Source organism: Dipodomys spectabilis, unplaced genomic scaffold (genome assembly GCF_019054845.1).
Source record: "Dipodomys spectabilis isolate Male_0828 unplaced genomic scaffold, ASM1905484v1 ptg000175l, whole genome shotgun sequence".
Taxonomy (NCBI): Eukaryota; Metazoa; Chordata; class Mammalia; order Rodentia; family Heteromyidae; genus Dipodomys; species Dipodomys spectabilis.
This window is the reverse complement of record NW_024870852.1, coordinates 13237802-13261015: the sequence shown is the minus strand read 5'-3', so window position 1 is coordinate 13261015 and position 23214 is coordinate 13237802. Positions and strand designations below refer to the sequence as shown.

The 23214-nt window shown below is 48.7% G+C and overlaps 1 protein-coding gene across 8 annotated transcripts in view; it reads right to left on the bottom strand.

Annotated features, from left to right (window-relative positions):
* Positions 1-2395: 2395 nt before the first annotated feature.
* Positions 2396-23214, bottom strand: part of Epb41l1 (erythrocyte membrane protein band 4.1 like 1) — a 71066-nt gene continuing 50247 nt past the window's right edge. For 3 of the 8 annotated variants that reach the window (XM_042694345.1, XM_042694340.1, XM_042694343.1), the window contains exons 13-20: positions 18408-18815; positions 16019-16123; positions 13262-13345; positions 8298-8384; positions 7467-7550; positions 6513-6593; positions 6128-6244; positions 2396-3019 (exon numbers count right to left, since the gene is read on the bottom strand). In XM_042694345.1, the coding sequence (XP_042550279.1) occupies positions 3011-3019; positions 6128-6244; positions 6513-6593; positions 7467-7550; positions 8298-8384; positions 13262-13345; positions 16019-16123; positions 18408-18815 (975 nt within the window). In that variant the 3' untranslated portion in view covers positions 2396-3010. The remainder of the gene's footprint in view (positions 3020-6127; positions 6245-6512; positions 6594-7466; positions 7551-8297; positions 8385-13261; positions 13346-16018; positions 16124-18407; positions 18816-23214) is intronic. The other 5 variants (XM_042694341.1, XM_042694344.1, XM_042694347.1 and 2 more) reach the window with 3 other exon arrangements.

Below are 23214 nucleotides of genomic sequence, written 5' to 3'. Positions count from 1 at the left end.
CCTGACCGCTCTCCAGGACATTTCCTGCTATGTTACCTGGCCTCCTGGATCATAGAGGCAGCACAGAGATGAGAAGCATTTGAAAAAAAGGAAAATAGGTTGAAGACAGACAAGACGAACGTCCCTATTCTCTATGGGGAGGGAACAGTGCCCCTGTATTTCAGCTTTGCAGGGCCCCTCCTCCCTGGTGGCATTGCCTGCCTCTCTGCAGAAGGTCAGAGCATCATCCAATGGGGTCGGGGTTGTTCCAAATCCTAGCAGCCCTCAAGCTAAGCTGGGATAGGTCATCTCTGTCCTAGAGCCACACCCCCAAGGTCTAGAGACAGGTGCAAAAGCCACAACAAAGATCCTCCCTCTTGCTCTGAAGTGTGTGTAGGGTGCTCAGGAAGGGTGGTGCCTGGGAAAGCCAGGGGCAGCTGAGCCAAATTCTTAGCAACCTAAAGAGGATCATGCCATTCCAGCTGTTGGCCCAGAATGGGTGGGAGATCTTACGTTGAGAAGGGCAGGAAGAAGGTTCTGTAGCTTTTTCAGCGTGATTATACATAGAACTTGGTGCAGGGAAAGTATGCTGCTGTACCCCAGTGTGTGTGTGTGTTTGTGTGTATGTGTGTGTGTGTGTGTGTGTGTGTGTGTGTGTGTGTGGTGGGACCATCAGTCTGTCATCTGACAACCCTGTTCTACTTCCCGTTTGCTTACCGAGATAAAAACTATTCTAGTTTCTTATCCTGCTTTAAGCCAGCACCATGGGAGTAGCTAAGGTGTATGGCAAGCAAAAATGGAGGCACATCTAGACGGGGGCCTTTGGGGTTATCCCCAAGCTAGGTCCAAAAAGTTGGAGGAGAGGAAGAAAGTTCTCAGATGAGCCAGCCATGGCTAGAGATACAAAGTGGCTTCTTAGATTCCTTCTCTCCCTTCACACTTCTCTTCAGCCTGACAATAATGCCTGGCACACACAGATACTCAACACATATTTGTTGAGTGAATTTATTAAGTGTTTAGAAGCAGGACTAGACTAAGAAAGTAAAAGGGCCACGGAGCGCTGTCTCTCAGAAAGGGCTATTCCTTGAGCGCAGGCAAGCTGGAGCAAGCCCAGCCCCTGTGTGCTTGTGACAGGGTTTTCTCCGAGGGCTCCTGTGGTTTAAGGCCATGTCTGGGACTCTGAGGGCGCAGACTCAGATGCTGACTGCCGCAGAGGCTCCCAAGCCGCGCTCTAAGGCAGAGACTGCCCCGTGAGTGACAGGGCCCTTCATTTTTCATTGTTCTGGGCAGGTGAGGCCTTTAGAAATGCAGTTTTGACCCATCAGAACCTGACATGCTCTGGTCTCTTTATTATGGCTATTTTGGCTCAGGAAGAAGAGAATGATTCCAAAATGGAAGAGGAGCAGGAGACTGAGCTGGACATTTTTGGGAAGCCCAATGAAAGCCACCATAGTCTACCTTGATCAGAGGCACCCTCTTCCCTTGGGTATGGCGCTAGTTACTACAGTGTGGTCAGAAAAGGGCAAGATGTGGCAAAAGTAATAATAAAATAAAGAGAGGACTAGAAAACAAGGCAAGCCCCTAAGGAGGTAGGAAGGGCGAGCCGGGGGACCTGTACTGTCAGTCTTGGTCCTGACTCCAGACTCTGTCTGCGCACAGACCAAGTCCTGGCTTCAACTGCTAGAGAAGGCATCTCAGACTGGCTTGCTGGGAACTATTTGTGTTGCTTCTCCCTTGCTGAACCCCCATCTCTCCTTGTAGGTGGGGGGCAACTCTCCCCACCAATCACCCAGTTACAAATACCACATACAGTTTTACTACACTGAACTGTCAGCCCATCAAGGGAACTGGCCACACTCAGGGTCCAGTCTCAGCTGGGCCAGTTCAGCAAGATCTAGGAACCTTGAGATACATCAATCACGTCAGATAATTATAACTTGAAAATGTCAGCATCATACTTACCAGCACTGTTTATTTTAATATGTTTCCTGCTATATATAATATACATAACTTAAAAGCACATCCATACAAATCTCCTACGAGCTGCACCTTTGTCATGAGAAACCAGAAACATACAATGTCTACTTCTCTTCCAGAGGCTTCTGTTTTCTGTTCTTGCTTTTTTTTCTCTCTCTCTCTCTCATTTCAAATAAATGTTATCTGCAGTGGCCCTCAGCAGGACCAGGACACAGAGAGGGAGGGGCCAGGGGCAGAGGGAAACAGACAACAAGACATGGGAGCTGAGGGGAAGGGAGGCAGAAGAAGGTAGATTTTGCAGCCCAGTGTCAAGACCCCAAAAAACAATAATCCAGTGTTCCTCTTCCTCTTTTCCAAATGGGAGGTCTTTCCTGCTTGCTTGCTTGCTTTCTCTCTCTTTCTTTTCTTTCTCTTCCTTCCTTCCTTTTCTTTCTTCCTCTTTCTTTCTTGCTTTTCTTTTCTTGTTTTCCTTGCTTTCTCAGAAAACAGATGACCTGTGTGTGTGTGTCTTGCCGCTGCGACCTCTCTTGCTTGGCTGTATGATCATTTTCCTTTGCACTCTAGGGGGCAGCAGACTGGAGAACACAGCGCTGTCCACTGAACTGGACCGTGTACACCCTGGGTTGAATGGGATTTCTACCATCATTGTGGTCTGCTTTTGTGGTTCAGCAGGGGAAAGGGGGAGCAAAGGGAGTATGGTTGCTATATATATATTTTTTTTCCTGAAAAACAAAACAAAAACAAAAACAAAACCCCACCAATTCTTCAATTTGTCTGCAAAGGAAATGTAGGTTGTGGCAGATGTTGGGTGATGCCGTCAGCTGACTGCTCCGCCAGCCCCAGCAGCAAGTGCAAGGACGCGGTGTTTCCTGTATATATATCTATATCTATATATATCTATATATATATGCTTTTCCCTTCCCAGTCTCTCATCTGTGACAGTATGTCGCAGCTGGGACAGCAGTGTTGTGTTGGAGAATCCAGAACGAAGGCCCCTTCTTAATGGTTCTCTGGCTTGGGTTGACCAAGACACACCAGCATCTCTTCACAGAGGTCAGGATTCCTGGGAGACACAGGGTAAAAGGGGATACAAAGGAAGGAGGGCAAGGAGAATTTAGTAGGTTTTGTTGTTTATATTTAAAGACATGTCAAGTTCTAGATACCCTTGACCGTATGCCCTTTATTGTGACTCAGAGAGACAGTGACCTATGCAAAGCCACACAGCTGGTGTGCAGCTAACTGGCCAGAGCCCAGAGCCCAGGTGTATTTGCTAGATTGTTTCCAGGGAGGTAATGTCTTTCCCTTCAGCCTGACATTTTATTAAAATACCCTCTAATACTGAGAAGCTAACATCTCAATTTACTTTTCCTTTTTGTTTTCCATGGGACTTCTGTGACCTGGGGAGTAAACTCGAGTTTAAGAAACTGGAGCTGAAGCCAAGTTTATGAGACTCTTATCTCCAATTAACACCAGAAAGCTATAAATGGCACTGTGGCTCAAGTGGTAGAGTGCTTGCCTTGAGCTGAAGAGCTCAGGGGCCCTGTCCAGGCCCAGAGTTCAAGCCCCACGACCAAAAAAAAAAATCTTATGGACACTTTTCTGTCCTGGTTGGCTTTGAACTGCAGTCCTCAGATCCCAGCCTCCTGAGTAGCTAGGATTACAGACACCCAGACCCCTGCATGAGACTCTGATCTCCGACTAACCACTCAAAAACTGGAAATGGTGTTGTGTCTTAATTGGTAGAGCGCTAGCCTTGAGCACAAAGAGGCTCAGGGATAGGCCCAAGCCCTGAGTTTAAACCCCACAATCAACAACAACAACAACAAAAACAACCCTGGAGGCTCAGATTGTATGCTAGTACTCAAAGTAAGGGGTGTGGCTCTGAAATCAGACTCTGAGTTTAAATCTCACTCCTTGGCCATCATTGCAATCATGGGCAGATTTCTTCACCTTTCTGAGCTTCCGTTTCTTCTAAAACATGGGTCTTGTCTCATGCAGTTATAGAGGAGTGTCAGCAAAGCCAGAATACAGGAAGTGCTGAGCAACAATCAGCTGTTATTATTACTGTGGTTGATGCTGATGATTTAACCACAGTTCTTGCCCTGATCTCTGAAGGGAAAGGTTGTTTTTCTGTTTTTGTTTTTTTTTGCTGGTCCTGGGGCTTGAATAGAGGGCCTAAGTGCTGTCCCTGAGCCTCTTTGTCCTCAAGGCTAGAACTCTACCACTTGAGCCACAGCAAAACTTTCGATTATTTTCTTATTAGTTTACTGGAGGTAAAAGTCTCACAGAGGCCAGACGCTGGTGGCTCACACCTGTAATCCTAGTTAATCAGGAGGCTGAGGTCTGGGATCATAGGTCAAAGCCAGCCCAAGAAGGAAAGTCCATGAGACTCTTATCTCCAATTAACAACCAGAAGAACAGAAGTGGTGCTGTGGCTCAAGTGGTAGAGTGCTCACTTGCCTTGAGCTGAAGAGCTCAGATACAGGGCCCAGGCCCAGTCCCAGAGTTCAAGCCCCATGACCAAAAAAAAAAAAAAAGTCTCACAGACTTTCCTGCCCAGGCTGACTTCTGACCATGATCCTTAGATTTCAGCCTCCTGAGAGGCTAAGTTTCCAGGCATGAATCACCAGTGCCCAGCAGAGTAAAGCCTTTTATCTATCACCAGCGCCCAACACTGTGCCTGCACTCAACAACTACTCAAAACCACTGAGCAGGGCTGGGAAGGTGGCTCAGTGGTAGAGCGCTTGCCTTGCATGCATGAAGCCCTGGGTCCGATTCCTCAGCACCACATAAGCAAAAAGAAAAAAGCAGGAAGTGGCGCTGTGGCTCAAGTGGTAGAGTGCTAGCCTTGAGCTGAAGAGCTGAGGGACAGTGCCCAGGCCCAGAGTTCAGGCCCCATGACCGGACCCAAAAACAAAAAACAAAAACAAAAACCACTGAGCATATGGACTACCGGCCTTCTGCTTTTCATAGGTCAAGTATTAAGGACATTCCTAGAAATGGGTGCTTCTTGTTCCTTTGACAGATGGGAAAACTGAGGCCCGGGAGATTTGACGATTTACCAAGTTATAGCAGAAGTAAGACTAGAATCCAAGGTTCCTGTTCTGGAATAGGTAAATTTTCTCTATGTAGTTAAACGTTTGAAGGGAAGGAAGCTCAAAGAAGCTGGGCAAGTACCTCCCTCTTGCTGACAGTGTATGGAAAATACCTTCACTTAGAGGAGGGAGGGGGAGGGGGTTCATCCCAACAATACTGTACTACAATGTATTTGTCTCAGCTTATTAAGGCAAAGTCTCTGTGTACCATTTGATTGCTCACTTTGAGTAAGCAAAGTATTATATCTTTCTAGAAGACATTGATGTTGTTTATTCAAGGAAAAAAATGCAAAACAGGGGACCAGCTACTATTTATGGAGTCTCTGAGGCAAATTTTTTTTTATTGTATGAAGTATGATATATGTACCATTTCTCACTAAGAGCTTGATAGGTTGTGTGTGTGTGTGTGTGTGTGTGTGTGTGTGTGTGTGTGTGTGTGTGTGTGTTTGTCAGTTGTGGAGCTTGAACTCTGGGCTTGGGCACTGTCCCTGAGCTCTTCAGTTCAAGATGAGCACTCTACCACTTGAATCACAGCTCCACTTCCATTTCTCTGGTTAATTGGAGATAAGAATCTCAGGGACTTTCCTGCCCAGGCTGGCTTTGAACTGAGATCCTCAGATCTCAGCCTCCTTAGTAGCTAGGATTACAGGTGTGAGCCACTGGCACCTGCAAGAGCTCAATAGTTTTTTGTTTGTTTGTTTTTTTCCCTTTTGGTGCTGAGGATTGAACCTGGAGCCTCACACTCGCTAAGCATGGACCTCTACCATTGAGTCACATCCCCATCCAGGGATGGAGAGAATGATAAAAAGGGTGACGCTGATCAAAATGCACTGCACTCATACAACTACTTAAAGATAATAATAATAGAAAGAAAGAAAGAAACTGAGGAGCTAGTCTTCCTTTCTCTCCTCCCTCAGACTCATGTCTGGAGGAGCTCCCTGACTTCCCTGAACCATAAACCAGGTAGGTGAGGGGTCAACACTGTAATAGGATTAACCCACTTGGGTGCTGAGGTAGAAATGGCTCTTCCCCTACTCCTACCTCCCCTTCCTGGCTGCTGAACCTCAGAGCCTTACCTGTGGCTTCTTGTCCCTCTCCTCTGGGGATGGGTCTGTTTCTCTGTATACGACAGCTTTGGTTACCAGCATGTCAGGATGCTGCAGCTTGGCCTCTTTGATGGCCAATGCCAGAGCCTGGAGGGTAGAGCAGCAAAGTGAGGCACCATAGAACATGAGAGCATAGACTGAGGCTGGGGGCAGAACCAAAGTCAAATGGTCAGAGGGAGAAACTAGAAACTCTGGCCTCTGCTCAATGCCCCTCCCTTGGAGTTTCTTATTTGCTCAAGGTCAGCAAGAAATGGATACCTTCTCTGCCCAGAACGTACTATCTGTGGGTCACCCATTATAGGAAGGGCTAGAGACTGGACAGTGCCATGGGGAATAACCTTTCCTCTTTCTGTACCTGGTCTTGATCAACATCTTCATCGCCAGTAATGATGATTCGCTTCTCAATCCTGGTCTCAGAAAACCCTCCCTTCACAGTCTGCAGAGGGAGAGAGAGAACGAGAGGGAGAGGGAGAGGGAGGAGGGAGAGAGAGAGAGAGAGAAGGAGAGGGGGGGAGATGAGCTTTCTCTTGGGTCTGCTGGGACAGTAGCCACAATAGGGCACCTACTCTAAACACCTTTCAAGAGCAAGTATGAGGACCCTCTTCTCTTGCCTTTTGCAGTTTTCCTTCCATTTTCTCATTTTGGATCTTCAGATAGCAGATCTTGCTTGGCCGCTACCATCCGTACCTTAGCTGGCAAGGATTCAAGGCCATTCTAAGAGGACAGAGCTGCAGATCTCTCCTAATTCTGGGTTTCTGCTTGGCGCTGACCTTCTGCGTCTGCATGTGATCTTGCTCACCCAGTCAGACTTGGAATTCTCGAGGGTAGGGCCTGTATTTCATTCATCTCTGTAGCTCCTCCTCCCCCATTCCCTTGCCCAATCTGACCAGGGCAGTGCTGAATGCAGATTTTGTTGAATGAACACATGAATGAAATGTGAATGGTGACAAGGTTCTACCTGAAATGACTTCAAACAATATTACAAGAGTAGATCATACTGATGAAGCTTAGTGCCCCTACTGTTTTCTCAAGGCACAGGATCTGGGTGCAAGTTTAGAAGTAGAAGATAGGGCAGGACCTAATTGGTTGCCATATTTAAGGAGGGAGTGGTGGAAGGAAATCCCAAGTAAAGCCAGGAAGGGTGGAAAGAAAAGAAGAGGCCTAGGCCAACAATAGCACAGGACAAAATGCACAGCACTCTAGAAACTAGGGTTCTATTTGCCTTACAGATTGAGAAATCAAAGTTGAGCTGTGGTCATGGCCTTCCCGCCTGCAGCCCCCTGGGGCCCGGGCGCCTGCTGCTACTCACTTTGGTGACATGAGTGGTGGTGGAGGTTGAGAGGGTCTCCGCGGTGGCGCCGTAGGTGCTGGTGAGGACATCTTTCCCGATGATCTGCAGAATAAACCACCCCCACCCTGGGTGTCAGGTCAGGACTTGTGCTCTGCAGGGCAGGCAGGGTCGGGGAGACCCAGGGATGACTAGCAGGGACCCCATAAAGGTGAAGCTTAGAAGCCAAGATGCATTGAACCACTAAGAATTCAAGAATACTTCAACTTTCTAAAATCTGGACCCATAAACACTCTCAAACCCAGGAATCTCAGATTCCTGAGCTCCAAAATGTTACTGCCACCTAGAGTCTAAAAATCCTGGAATCTGAAAAGAGCAAGTAGTGGGGATGGATTCTTCCTGATTCCCTCATCCTGTCATGGTCAGGAACATGCACTCTCCAGGGCTAGATGATAAGAACAATGGGCAGAGAATCAAAGAGCTGGAAGAGACAGTGACAGACCCTGTCTTGAGTGGGGCAACCATCCACAAAGCCAGGCCCAGAGTTCAAGTCTCTGGACTCCTAGTTCATCAGTGTTCCTGGTCAGTAGGAGGGGTGAATGTAACAAGGGAGTCTGTTTACCCCCAGGTTGCCAATGCTCTGCTTGCACGAGAAGGGCACACAGGGAATGGAGGAGAGCCGGGTAGGCACCAGGAAGCCTGTGGGTATTGGAAAACGATCCTGTTTCCTGGCTTTACACTTCAAAGGGCACCTTCTGAGCTCATCGCTGCATTTACTGTGTGCTACATGCAGGCCTGTGCCCACATTCTTAGCAGGAAGACCCCTAGTCTGTGCTGGCCCTGCCCACTTACCGGAGAAAGAGAACGGATTTCCGTGGCCACCGTCTGTGGGCCTGGGATCATGGCAGCTGCCCCCTTCCCGGACTTGAGACTGTTCTCCTGGGGAAACAATAGCGCTCAGATGGCCAGGTCTCAGGTGGGCAGGGCCCAGGATGGCTGGGACATGTGGCCATATGGCCCTCATGGCTACAAGGTTAAGGAGTGGCACTGAAGCAGAGAGCTGAAGGTACCATTCACTTCAGTCTCCTCCTTAGGCATTTGCACACACACATGCCCACTCACTCACTCAGCATACTCATTCAACACACTGATCATCCATCCAACATTTACTGAGTGCCTGGTGGTAGGGACACTGTGGTGAACAAGGTATGGTACCAGAGGGGTGGGGACACTCAGGTTCTTGTCCTGGCCCTGCTCCATTCTAGTCATGTGACTTAGGGAAGCGCCACGTCTTCCTCTATGGACTTTGTAGATTCCTCTCTAAAAAATGAATCCTGCCTGCTCTCATGGAGATCTTAGGAAATGGTGTGTGGCGGGGGGAGGAGAAGGAAAGGGGGAGAGAAGGATTTTGCAAATCAAAAATGTAGTATAAGTGTGGGAACCAGGCTGGTGATGAGTCATATACTAGCTATCGCTTCCCAAGGACTTGCTGTGGGCTAGGTAAGAAACTCAGCAGGTGATATGCATGATCAGATTTAATCTTCTCAATGACCATAGGAAAGTTGTTCTCACATTCCTGTTTTACAGCTGAGATACAAGAGGGCAAAAGCATACTGAGTGGCTTCTTCAAGTCCCTCAGCAAGTTGGTCAGGCCAGAAGGTAACTCCACACCAGGCCACTTCCAAGACAAACAGGTAGGTACTCAGGTGTGAACTACCACTCTACCCTTGGACCTTTTGCCTTTTCCTACCTCCCTCACACCCATATACAGCAACAGCTGTTAGTGACCCGGTCATTTGACAGGTCATCACAAGGTACTTTCTCAGACGCATCCTGGATCCCAGAATAAGGTCTCAGCGTTTTCTTCTTCTGTGTTAGGGAACAACCAGTGATGATGGGGATCGTTCAGGCCATTCTTCCAGAAACAGCCTTGATCCCTGTCTCTTGGGGCAAGCTTTACCTCTACCTTCACACTTCTAAATAGACACAAGTTGTTGAATCTGCAGGGGCTGTCTGTTCCTGCCTACCCCGGCTGTATCTTCAGGTAGAGCCCTTTCTTATCTCAAAAAGTAGTGTGTCCTCTCCCTGGCCAAGGCCATCCTGCCATCCTTCCTCCTCCACACTTTCTCCCTCGCCACTCTCTGCCAATCCATGGCTTCGTCGGCCTCACTGAGCCAGAAGGGAGGTCTCCCATCCCTTTACTATAGCCTAGATCTTTCTTGAACTCTATATCTTTAAAGCCAGTTGTCTCCTTGTCCTTTGCCTAGAAATGTCACTGCTGGCCCCCTCTCAGCTGAAGGGTGGACTGGAATTTCCCTTTGTCACTTTGGCACCTGGGACCATGCTGTGACTAGGGAAGTGTCCCCGGTCCACCCTAAATTCTGTCTCCTGAGCCTTCCCCTAGTGACCGTACCCTGTACTTTCCTCTCCCACACCTAACTAACCCGAGCTCTCCTCTAGTCCCAGCCATACTCCAGCTGGACACCCATCTTCTCTCCGTGTCTTCCCAGAGTGGGTCCCCAAGCTCCGGAGGTCGCCTTCTCCAGTGCTGGCTTCACAGTGTCTGGCACAACACTTCACACATGTGGGCGTTCAATAAATATTATTGAAAGGAGGAAGGAAGCAGGAAGATGGGAGGATGCAGGGAGAAGGGAAGGCATTTTTGCTCTAACCACACTCCATATTGCTAATCTTTTTTTTTTTTTTTTGGTTGGTAGAGGAGCCTGAACTCTGGGCCTGGGCGCTGTCCCTCAGCTCTTCAGCTCAAGGTTAGTACTCTACCACTTGAGCCATAGCACTACTTCTGGCTTTTTCTGCTTATGTGGTCCTGAGGAATAAAACCTAGGGCTTCATGCACGTGAGGCAAGCACTCTACCACTGAGCCACCTTCCCAGTGCCTGCTAATCTCTTCTCTCTCTCTCTCTCTCTTTTTGCTGGTCGTGGGACTTGAACTTTGGGCCTGGGTGCTGTCCCTCAGCTCTTCAGCTCAAGGCTAGTGCTCTACCACTTGAGCCACAGTGCCACTTTCAGTTTTCTGGTGGTTAATTGGAGATAAGAGCTTCATGGCTTTTGCTGCCAGGGCTGGCTTTGAACCCTCCTGAGTAGCTAGGATTACAGGCATGAGCCTCCAGCACCCGACATTGCTAATACTTTTTTAAAAACACAGAAACAGAACTGATATCATTCTCCTGCTCTCAAAATGTAAATAATCCTCCATTTTCTCCAGGATAAAGTTTGAACTCTGTGTATGACACCAGACATTGTTCAAGTTCTGCCTCCATCCTTTCCAACATTCACCCTCTGCCTGCTACTGACACCTGCCTGCTCTGATCACAGAACTTTCTGGATGTTTTGCTAGTTGATGTTCCCACCTTTTTTTTTTTTTTTTTTTCTGGTTGGTCTAGGGCATGAACTCAGGGTCTGTGCATTGTCCCTGAGCTCTTTGGCTCAAGGCTACCATTTTGAGCCACAGCACTACTTCCAGTTTTCTGGTGGTTGACTGGAGATGAGTCTCATGGACTTTCCTACCTCGGCTGACTTTGAACCACAATCTTCAGATCTCAGCCTCCTGAGTAGTAAGATTACAGGCATGAACCACCAGTGCCTGGCTATGTTCCTACCTTTATACTTGCTCTTCCCACCACCTACAATCCTTTCCCTTACCTTGGGTTATCCTTAACACAGTTCAATCGACCGTGCTTAGATGGCACCTTCCCTAGCTCATCCTGGCAGAGATGGCACCAGGAACTACCCTCCTGGTATTCCCTAAGCCAGCTTTATTGCATTGTTTCCTACGGGTAGGAAAGATAACAGCAGCAGCTCAAACCTACAGACCCCTTACAATATGGCTTTGCATAGATTATTCCTCAAATAAACCTTTTGAGATATGTGCCATTATTGCCTCCACCCCCTTTTACAGAAGTTGAAACCGAGGCTTGGAGAGGTAGAGGAGACTTTCCATAAGTCATCAGCCAAGAAGAAGGAGGGCCTTGTTCACCACTGTGTGCCCAGAACCTACATATAGGGCACAGCACCTTCCAGATGCTCATGATGATGACTGAACAAAGGAATCCTAGAAGGTAGTGTATTTCTTTCATTTCTGTGTCCCTGTACCAGGCAGACAGTAGAGACTCATCAGGGTTTTGGGAACAAATGGATGGATGGATGGAAGGAAGGATGGATGAATGGATGGATACATGGATGCATGGACAGATAGATGGGTCAATGAATGATATAAATGCCTATTTACCATAAAGAGAAATTTAAATCCAGCCCCACAAGCATCCCAATGCCCCACAGTGATGCGCTGGGGGAGAGGAAGAGTTGGGAAACCAGAGAAAAGTGGGCAAAATGGTAACTTGTTTTGGGCTTATTGATCCTAAAGCCTTGTTTGCATAAAACCTACCTGCTGGGGAGATTAGATTAATGGAGTTCTCTTCTCATGTCAGAGGTTTGGCAACAAAGAGAATTTGAAAACAGACCTCAATATCTTAGGAAATATCTGGATTCGGCATTGCTAACTTCAGCCCCATGGGCTGACTTTTACACAGGTCGGGACACCAGGGGTGAAGCAGAGTGGTAGATATTGAAACCCAGGCTTCCAGTGTCAGAATGTCTGGCATGAACCCATCACTTCCACTTATTTATTCCATGTGGGACCTCTCCCACTCTGAATGAGTTTCCTTGACTGTATAGGAGCCCTCACCGCTTTATATTCTGGCCAAGGTTCTCAGCATGTTCCCCTGGCACATAACCTATGTGCAAGAGCTGCCTGCTCTTCTTGTGATTAAAGGCTCTAAAGTTCTCTTAGGACCTGTGATCTAGGCAGATGAGGATACCTAAGGCCGAGAACACTTCTTCATAGGTTAGACAGCAAATAGGTAGCAGAACCCCAAGGTCCCTCGTTATGGATCTAAAAATCGTGTTTCCAGCTGGATGCTGGTGGCTCATGCTTGTAATCCTAGCTACTTGGGAGGCTGAGAACTGAGGATCGCAGTTCAAAGCCAGCCCAGGCAGAAAAAGTCAGATTCTTACCATCAACTAACCAGCAAAAAGCCGGAAATAGAGCTGTGCCCCAAGTGGTAGAGTGCTAGCTTTGAGCATAAAAGCTCAGAAACAGTGCCCAGGCCCTGAATTCAAGCCACAAGACAGGCACCCCAAAACAAATAAGTAAACAAACAAATAAATAAAATCCTGGGCTGGGAATGTGGCTTAGTGGTAGATTGCTTGCCTAGCATGCATGAAGCCCTGTTTTCAATTCTTCAGTACCACATAAACAGAAAAGATTGGAAGTAGTACTGTGGCTCTAGTAGTAGAGTGCTACCCTTGAGAAAAAAAAAAAAAAAGAAGAAGCTCAGGGACAGTGCTCAGGCTCTGAGTTCAAACCCCAGGACTAGCAAATAAAATAAAATAATTAATTAATTAAAATCCTGTTTTCAACTCTGGTTCAATACTGCCCTCTATTGCCCACAGCCAGGAAGTGGCCTGAGACAGGAAAAAAAAAATATGCAGCCACCCAGAGGATGAGCTATGAAAGGACTCTCAGGTTTACTTTCAGCAAGGGAAACCTGAAGAGGAGATTCACCCATGGCACAAATCAAATCATCCCATCGTCCTTCGGCCCCTACGTGGCTGAGATGGTTTAGATTACAGAGACTCGGAGATTCAATTTAGAAAGCCGAGGTCTGACAGTGTCCAAAGTACCAGACAACGGAGATCGGATGGTGTGTCCTGTCAATACAATGCATTCCACACATGATCTGGCTGCTTTTGGGGGTGGGGGAGGTTAGAGAGAAGGGCCTCCGGGTCCCACTTACCATGGTGGTCGATATGGTCTCCGTGGTAATGGAGGGGGGAGCTGTCATGAAGTCTTTCCCCAGTACAGCACTCCCATCAGCCTGCTGGGCAGAGGAGGAGTTAAGAGATGGGAAAAGCTAGACATACTTGCAGCATCTGTTACCTGGGCTGGGGCACAGCCAGTAACAAAGTGGTAAGCTAATGACAGAGGGGCTGCCCAGGCCCTCCCCTTCACTCCAGCCATTCTACTAGACAAAGGAAACAATAACCCAACACAAGTTGACAGATTCTATCTAAATTTCATTTGACCTAGGAATCCACAGGAATTTATACTTTGGATATAAATTTTGCAAAGTCTACTAAGAAATAGGTCCAGGGAAGTTCACTGCAGTATTGATTATTAGGAGACAAAAACTAGTGGGGTGCTGGTGGTTGACATCTGTAATCCTAGCTACTTAGGAGGCTGAGATGTAAGGATCAAGATTCAAAGCCAGGCTGGGCAGAAAAATGTGTGAGATTATTATCTCCAATTAATCACCAATGGCCAGAAGTAGAGCCACATGTGGCTCAAGTGGTAAGAGTATCAGGTAAGGGACAGTGCCCAAGCCTTGAGTCAAGTCATAGTGCTGACACTAAATAAATAGTAGAGGATAAAAACTACCACTAAAGAAATAGAACAAAATAGCTGGGCACCAGTGGCTCACGCCTGTAATCCTAGCTACTCAGGAGGCTGAGACCTGAGGATCACGGTTCAAAGCCAGGCCAGGCAGGAAAGTCTGTGAGACTCTTATCTCTAATTAACCACTAGAAAACTGGAAGTGGCGCTGTGGCTCAAGTGGTAGAGTGCTTGTCTTGAGCTGAAAAGCTCAGGGACAGCGCCCAGGCCAAGTTCAAGCTCCATGACTGACAAAAAAGAAAAAAGAAAAAAAAAAGAGAAAGAAATAGAATAAAGTAAATAAGGAATTGCTTCCTACATGGGGTCAAGGACAGAGTACGGTGTTGCACAGGTGAAAAAAAAATGTGTGATCTAAAACACTTGCTAAGGAAGAAAGGTAAAGTGTGAAAGATAATGACCACCTCAATGTAAATATTTTAAGCCTATTGGGATGTAGGTATATACATTGGCATGTGCATAATTTTTTCCCAGGAGGCAGCATAAGAAAAAATTCATTTGGTTCTGTTTGAGTTTTATAATGGAAACTTTTTGTTGTGTTGTTTTGATGTCAGTAAGAAGAGTTAGTGAGTTATAGAATTTAGGCTTTTGTTGTTGTTTTCTTTTGGTGTTTTTTGACTTTTTTTTTTTTTCTTTTTTGGTACTGGGGATCAAACCCAGGACGTTGCACTTGCTAGGTAAGCGCTTTGCCACTGAGCTACATCCCAGCCCGGTGTTTTTTAAAAATACTTTTCATTAATGAAAATAAAATAAACTACAAATCACTGATACAGCCTGAAGCCAATGGCTCACACCTATATCCTAGCTACTCAGGAGGCTGAGATTTGAGGATTACGGTTCAAAGCCAGCCTGGGCATAAACATCCATGAGACTCTTATCTCCAATTATTCACCAGAAGACCGGAAGTGGTGCTGTAGTTCAAGCTCTTCAGCCTTGAGCTGAGGAACTCAGGGACAGTGCCCAGGCCCAGAATTCAAGCCCCACAACAGACAAAAGAAGAAGAAGGAGGAGGAGAAGGAGAAGAAGAAGAAGGAGAAGGAGAAGGAGAAGGAGGAGAAGGGGAAGGAGAAGGAGAAGAGAAGGAGGAAAAAAGAATTCATGGAAACAAAAAAGGTCAGAGAAGAAAAGAAGCTTGCTAGGGGTCACACAACTCATTAGAAGTCAAGAATCTTGATTGGACCAGGCAGCCTCATAACTCTCCAGTGTCCTTGAAAAAAATGAGAGAGAAAATGAAGGAAATGAGGCAGCTGCCCATCTGGTTTGTCTAGGTCTTATTTTAGGCTTGTATATGTGTGTGTGCACTTGTGTGCACACATGCTGGGGATCAAACGTAGAGTTGTGAACATACTAGGCAAACACTCTATACGGAGCCACAACCGTACAAGTGGCCCTTATTTCAGTTTTTTTTTCTTCCCCTGATTGTGGGGCTTGAACTCAGGGCCTGGGCGCTGTCCCTGAGCTCTTTTGCTCAAGGCTAGTGCTCTACCACTGTGAGCCACAGCTCCTCTCTTACTTCAGTTTTTGAAACAAAGACTGGTCGCCAGGACACGAAAGCCCCAAACACTGCAGCTCTCTGGCCACAAGTTTAAAGCCCTTGAATGGAGCGTGGAAAGAGCACAGGACGCAGCACACCTGTGCACCTGTGTGTTTCTGGATGCCACACATGCTTCATCTTGCCAAGACAACTTTTAGTCTCACCCTCACCCCACTGCTAATTTATCTTGTTAATCTACTGTGGAGCTCCCACGTATGATGGATGACCAAACGGGGACTAGGATTTTTCCCTCTGAGCTCCCTTCGGGCAAGATCTCTTCAATCCCTAGCAGTGGTCTGAAAGCCAGAGCACCAGTCTACCATCCACTATTCCTGGCAACATTCCAGGAGAATGGAGGAAGCTGGACCACTCCCATTTTCTAGATGGAGAAATTCAGACTTTTAGAATTGTGGTCTGTTCCTTTCCCTCCAGTCCTAGCGTTCAGGGCAGACACTGAGACTCAAGAGGATCAAGATTAAAATGAGGGCTCTAGGGAAGGCAAAATGTAGTTGGCCAAGGGGCTTGGCCATAGCAGTGGGGCCCCCCAGGCTCAATACAGTAGAAGGCTACCTGGGCACTATCCATAGTGGAGACTCTGCTCTGAAGTACGGCCTCTGGCTCGATCTTCTTTCTGATGGCCAAACTGCTGACAGTCATAGTTTCTGCTTTTACAGGCTGTGGGAGATGAAAGGAAAGCACTTGGAAACTCCAGTTCCCACACACCTCCTACCCCCCGTAGCTGGCCAGACCTCTGGAAAGGTAGGCAGGTCAGAACTGACATCAGAAGCAATGTCAAAATAGCCCAAGGAACGTCAGAGCCCCTGTCGGTATCAGGAAGGCCCACCCCCTATCCCTGGTACCACACCAGGGGGTCAGGTGGGGTGCTGTGTGTCTTTTTATACTACTGATACCACTTATTACCAATATACGCTGTACCAGGCCCCACACTAAGAGTTTTCCTTATATATAAAATGCTGTGGAATCCATCAGCACACCAATGGTTAACCCTCCACTTGCTGGTTGCTTCAGAGGAAGATTTTATCTGTGGTCTTCAGGGGTCAGGTAGGGAATGGGAACGGGGAGGGTAGGCTGAGGGGTGGGGCAGGTGGAGAACCTGTAGGATTCAAGTTGGGTCTGGTCCATCTTTTAGCATTGGCTCTGAGAAGGGACTTTGTTTTTTGTTTTTGTTTTTGGCAGTACTGGGGTTTAAACTCAGAGCCTCACATTTGCTAGGCAGGTACTTGACCACTGAACAATACCTCCCATCCTAGTACAGTGATGGTTATTTTTAAGAGAGAGTCTTGCTTCCTGCCTAAACTTCGCATCATAGCTGACATGAGTGGCTCATGTTACCATATCCAGTTTCCGTTGAGATGGAATCTAATGGACTTTACTGCTTGGGCTGGCCTGGAACCCAAATCGTCTTGATCTCAAGTTTCTCACGTAGCTGGGAGACAGGCACAGATGAGCCACTACTGGCACCCTGCCTGCTTGTTTATTTATTTTTTTATTGACCTAAGAGTCTATCATCAGATCTTATATTCAGTGTCATAATTTTTTTTTAAGTCAAAGAAAAGGTCTGCTGGCCAGATCGAGCAGAGGCCATTAGTTTCCAACAACCTCTGCTCTAGCAGGCTAAAGCTACATGATCAGTTTCTCCATGAGGCCTAGCACATGGCTGTACCCACTGTCACATATGTGAACTGAATGGTACAAGCTTGTCATCTAGTTGAGGGGGAGAGGGCAGGGGAGAAGGCACGAGGGGAGGGGTGTGTCTCTTGTAGATGGCTGTAACCCCAAAATCTAGCCATTCACTTAATCATCTCGTGGTGCTAAGTATGTGCCGGGTTTAGAGGGGCTGCCACATGGTGGGTGTGTATGGGGGGAGTGTGTGAGCAGACTTTGCAGCTGCTGCCCTGGCTGATGCTGGAGTGGAGCTATCAAAGCAGGCCAGGGTACGCAGGGCCAATACCCAGGGTAGCCAGGAGAGTGCTTGTAAGGGCATAGCTTATAGGGGCATAGCTATCTGAGCTCTGCTCTGGACCATCACGGTAAGTTTGTAAGGCACAGAGGAAACAGCATGCAGTGAGAGCCCAGCACAGACAAACTGGTCTGTCACACTGTGGGTCACAAAAGGTGAGAGGCAAAGGCAGAATGTGGCATGGTTTACAGGTAAGCCACAAAGCAGAGGCCCAGAGTTTCTCCCCAAGTACTCCTTAATGTCTATATTTCTTGTTCTACAGGAGTTTCCACGACCAGCCTGAGACCCCAGAACCTGATGGATTGTTCCTTCTCCTAGGGAGCCCAGACCCCAGGGAGAAGAGTCTGGGCTTGGATCAAAAAACAAAACAAAACAAAAAGATTTGAAGCTGGGCACCAGTGGCTCACACCTGTAATCTTAGTTATTCAGGAGGCTAAGATCTGAGGATCTCAGTTCAAAGCCAGTCCAGGCAGGAAAGTCCATGAGAATTTTATCTCCAATTAACCACCAGAAAACCAGAAATGGTGTTGTGACTCAAAGTGTAGAATGCTAGCCTTGAGCAAAAAAAGCTCAGGGACAGCACCCAGGCCCTAAGTTCAAGCTCCAGGACCACAGAAAACATTTGAGTTGCAGATGAGACTGTGGGAGCCCTGGAAGTCCACGGGTACATGCTGTCAGCACGTGCTAGGCAACACAGGCAGGGAGACAAGGAGTTGAGAAAGATCATACTTCTATCATCACCTGACCTCAGCAAGCGATGGGGTCCCAGGGTTAAAACAGCAGGATCTAGTGTTAGGGGGAAACTGAGACAGAGCAAACATGCGGACCTAGAACCATGCTGTTCTACAGATGGGCAGTCATGCAACGTGACACAGGCTGCAGGCTGCAGCTGGCTGCTGTGTCTTCCCCCACATGGCCCAGGGCCCTCTGAGCATGCAGTGCTTGGGTAGGCCGAGTCTCCACAACGCTCCACTATACCTCAAACTGGGGCATTTCAGGGGTGGAAGAGGTCCCTCGATCTGGGCTGTCCTCGATGCCCCCAGACTCCTCATCTTGGCTTGAGGGCCCCTTAAGATCCCGAGAGAACACCAGTCCCTCGGTTTCGGAGTCGCTTTTGTCGCGGTCCAGCTCGGGCAGGCTGCGGGAGAAGTCTTCGAAGGCGCTGCCGTGGTAGTCGCCAATAACTGTGAAGTCCACCTCAGCCTCCAGGCTGGATGCAGAGCTGACCGTGATGCTGGAGCACTTGCGCTCAATGGTCAGATGGTTATCCTTCAGGAACACGGGGTCCCTCTCCTGGTCCTGGTCCTCATCTCCAGTGTCACTCTCTGGGGCCCGAGGACGTGGAGGTTTGGCTTTCTCTTCCGAGCCCTCCCTCAGCCCCGCTCTCTATGGCCAGATAAAATCAGGGGAACGGGAATGCAGGAGGGGCGGGGGGGAGAGAGAACAATAGAGAGAGAGAGAGAGATAAAGATGGTAAATGTCGGAAATCTTGGGGCTGTGTTGATGTCCCCTGAATGGAAGCGCAGGTCAGGAAATGAAAAACAACCCCAGGTAAGGTTCTTTGAAATTATAACAAGGTTCAAATGAAATTTAAAAAAAGATTCTCAAGGTTGAGGCTGCTCCTTTGGAGGGTCTCACGCTGATGGCCAAAAGCAAGTACAAAGCAAAACATCCTGCTGGCAAATCCTGGACAGGAGGCCCCCATCCAAGGCCTGGATCCCGGAGCCCATCAGAAGCGGTATTATGCGAAAGGCAGGGATGGAAGCCTGGACCCCAGGCCCATCCGTGCAGGTGGCGTCTAGAGACAAACTATGGAAAGAGGCTGGGGATTGAGGGAAACCCAGGAGAGGAGGCAGAGAGGCTAGAGCCAAGAGCTTTGAGGCACACACAGGAAGCCAGCACAGCCTGTCAATTTCACTGAGTCTCTGTGGGAGGGGTGGGCATTAACCTGACAGAAAAGCCTAAGAGGTCAAGCCCTCAGGCACTGGTTTTCCGGGAGCTGGGGGGCTCCCAGGAGGGGAGGTTCTGATCAGTGTAATTGACAACAGTGCTCTTGCTGACTTACAAACCTCTCAACTGGCCTGTCAGGGATTAAACACCACACACATTTTCAGCTGGTTTGTGACATTTTTTTTTAAAAATAAAGACCAATCTAACACAACATATTATTTTTAAAGAATTCAGCTTCAGGTTGTGGAGGTTCAGTGTGCTTAGAGATTCACTTGCTAAATGGCCTTGGGCCTCTGTGTAGCGGGATTCTGGAGGACGGAACCAGAAGTGTGAGGAATATATTCCAGACAAGCCAGAGTTGAGCAGCCACAGGGAGTCGCTGCTAGAGCAAGTGGGAATCTAAAGAGCGATGCATCCTGGCCAGGTGAACATGACCCAGGTCATCGGGGTCAGGGAATAAAGGAGCTGCAGAGACCTGAGGACTCGGGGGGCTGGCGAATCTCAGGCGCCCCCCCTTCCCAGGGGCGTTCGCTGCTAAGCTGGTCGCGTGCTTCTCTTCCCTGACTGCATCTCCGGATTTGTTCTAGATTAGAGAAGACAAGTTAGTCTTAAAGAAGTAGAGAGAAACCTGAGAGGGAAACCAGAGTGGAGGATGGAAACTTCTGGACTGTCAACTTCTACAAGGCAGGAAACCCGGGATGGGAAAGGATGAAGAAAGATCACTGGATAAGCCAAGCAAGACAGGAAGGGATCTAGCAAGAGCGGACAGCAAGGCAAAGCAAATAGGTAATCTGCTGGTGGTGATGGCCCCTTGTCTATGGGACTTGGGTGAACTTCTGGGCATGGGGTCACATCAAAAGTTGAGGATCTTTGTGGCCAAGCTAATACGGGCTGAGCAGATGAGCCCATCCTTCGGTCTGGGCTATTCTTGGGCACCATAGGGGGAAGAGACCTCACAGGGATGGACAGCAGCCTTGGATTGCGAGAATGACGAGGGCATCACTGAAGCATGCTTCTAAAGAGCTACGCAACATGCGGCCAGACCCCTGGGTGGGGGGTCGCAGTGGGAGCGGGGGGGCTCACGTGGCCAGTTACCCCAGTAGCTTCCTCCAACGTGGTTTCACAGCCTGAATCGGGAGACACAAGCTCCAGCTCGGAGCATCTTTCCTGGTGGGATGAAGCGGAAATACCCTCCCAGAAGGGCCGGGTAGCCAGAGGCATGGCAGAGGAATGCGTGTCTTTGGGGCTGGCGGAGTCACCTGGGGGCTGGAGTTGGACAAACCCCAGGTCTAGAAGCTTATTCCGCTGGAGCTCTACCTGTCCCATGGAGGCCTCCGAAGTCAGCTCATTTGGAAGGGCCCTTGTTTCACCCTGACTGGCTCGGTGAGGTTCAGCTCCGTGCGTCTCAAATATCCGAATCTTGTTGGCCACTGAAGTCTTGCTAATATCTTCCAGGGATCCCACCTGATCCTCAGCCTGGAACGGAGTCATTTCTTTTTGCTTCCCCAAAGGGAACGTCACCCCTAGGGGTACAACTCCCTCAGCTTCTTCAGAGACAATCCGAGGCTTTTTGCTGACAACTGGCGGTGCCCTGCGCTCCCCTTTTGTGTCAGGAGACACCATTAACCCAAGCTGGTCCTTGGACTCTGAACTCTCTTTAGGAAGATAGACAGGTTTGAGAAATACAGGGAACTGCTCTCCAAAGGGATCCCTCGGTTGTGGCCCAGCAGGGCCTGGGTGTGGAGAAACTTCCTCCAGAGCCTCAGTATGATCCGGGGAAGCTGGGAGCGGGATGATCAGCTCCATGTGATGAACCTCTGAGGCCTGTCGGTCCCCTGTTGCAAGTTCTCTGGTTTCTGTGGGAACCACTCCCGGGTCTCTGGACAGGAAGTTGCCTCTGTCTGGTCTGGCGGGCCTTCTAACATGGGAAGGGATGGTCTGCAGAAGAGCGCAGGCCTGGGGGTCCAGACGCACCACCCCTCCTCTGTTAGGGGAGTGCTTGTCCCGTCTCGCGGCGGGATTTTCTTCCTCCGGTCCCATCAAAGCTCCCCTCACAGGGGCCTCTTTCTTTCCAGACACACTGGTGGGGGGGTGAGTACACCCTCCTTCTATCCCCCGCTGCCCTTCCTCCCTGTCCTCAGCAAACAGCTGTCCTGGAGAAGGTCCCTGCAGGTCATCAGAGCTTCCCTGGATCCTGGGGAGCCTGGCCTCTTGGTCTGGGGGAGCTGAGCAGGCAGCATCCTTGTTCCTGCCCGAAGCTGTGACGGAGCCCCTCAGGACCAAGGAATTGAGCTCCCAAGTCTCCGAGAGCTCTCCCAACAGCTCTAGGCTGCTCTTGCCTCCAGGAAGGCCATCCAGGTCTCTATCCTCTGGGGGTGGCGGGAGGCCTTGGTCTCCAGAGTCTTTCTCTCCATAGTTTAGATAGAAGCTCCTCTCTGCACAGGAGGTATCCGTCTCGTCACTTGAGTCAGCTCTGGCTTCTGCATGAGCTGGGTCCAATAGAAAGGACTGGAGTCCTCCCTTGTCAGAGGCGGGAGAAGGAATGTCCACTTCCGCTCGCATGGCTTCTGCAGCTGTGCGTCTTCCATCTGTCCTCAGTCCCTTCCTCAGCTCCATCTGGCCCTCTAGCTGACCATCTGAGACATGGTAGTTGCTGACCTCTGCCTCACCGATGCCTGCCCTAAGCTCAGAGCCCTTGTCTGATGACACACAGCCTGCAGCCCGGGCAGACCCTGCGGAGTCTCCCCTGATCCAGGGGCCTTCCTCCCACGCTGACGCAAAGTCTTCTGGACTTGCAATTATCCTGCCTTTCTGCTGGGTGCTGGGTCTTCTGACTCCTACCATTTCTTCTGTGGCCACTTCAACTTTGAACTTGTCCACCAGAACGTCTACCTTGGAGAGTCTGCCATCAGCAAGAATGCCAAGGCCAGCCTCCCTTTCTTCCCGATGTGTGGTGGCCAGTGTAAGAAGACCCAGGTCTTCGGGTCTAGCGTACTCTCTTTCTATAAATACCCAATGCTCCGAACCCTGCATTTCAATTGGAGCAAGAAGAGTTAACATGAAAGAGCGGGCACCTGAGGGGCAGGTCACTTTTCCCTCTGTGAGAAAGGGACCAATCTACCTCTGAAACTGATCCTGGGACCACGTGACCCAGAAATGGTCAGGGGAAGGAATGAGGAGTCATCCTTATCATGGCTGTGTTTGTTTGTTTGTTTTCCCATTGAGGCCCCAATAAAGTATTGACCAGCCCTCCTCAACCAGTGCCCCCAACTCGGATAAAAGGGGAGTCCTCCTCATGTTAACAGTGAGGAAACAAATCCATAGAGGGGCCAGGACTCATCCTCTCCTAAAACAAATGAAATTGTCACTGTCAAAAGTACTTGCATCACAAGGGGTCACTGACCGTTAGAGCTGAGAGAACTATGACGATGTCTGGTATATGTCTTGTCATTGTACAAGATGGGGAAACTGAGGCATAGAGCAGGTCAATGACTTGGCTATTGTTGGTTGATAGTAAGAGTCAGGAAAAGAATGCCTGTTTATTTTGGATGCTTGAGATCTTTGCTGACTGAGATCAGAAGCTTGGAACACAGGTACCAACTGCATCTGAGAGAAGCTGAGGGGAAACACTGGATTGAGTTCCACACGCGACAGCCTGAAATGTGACCTTCCCAAGAGCATGGGGAAGGAAACAGATTCGTAGCAAAGATGCCAAATGGCCAGATTCATAACCATCAATGCTTAAACACTGTGGGGTTCAATCCCAAAGAAACAAATATCGAGACCCGTCCTTGGAGAATTCTAACAAAATCCTCAGACAAGGTAACAAAGGATG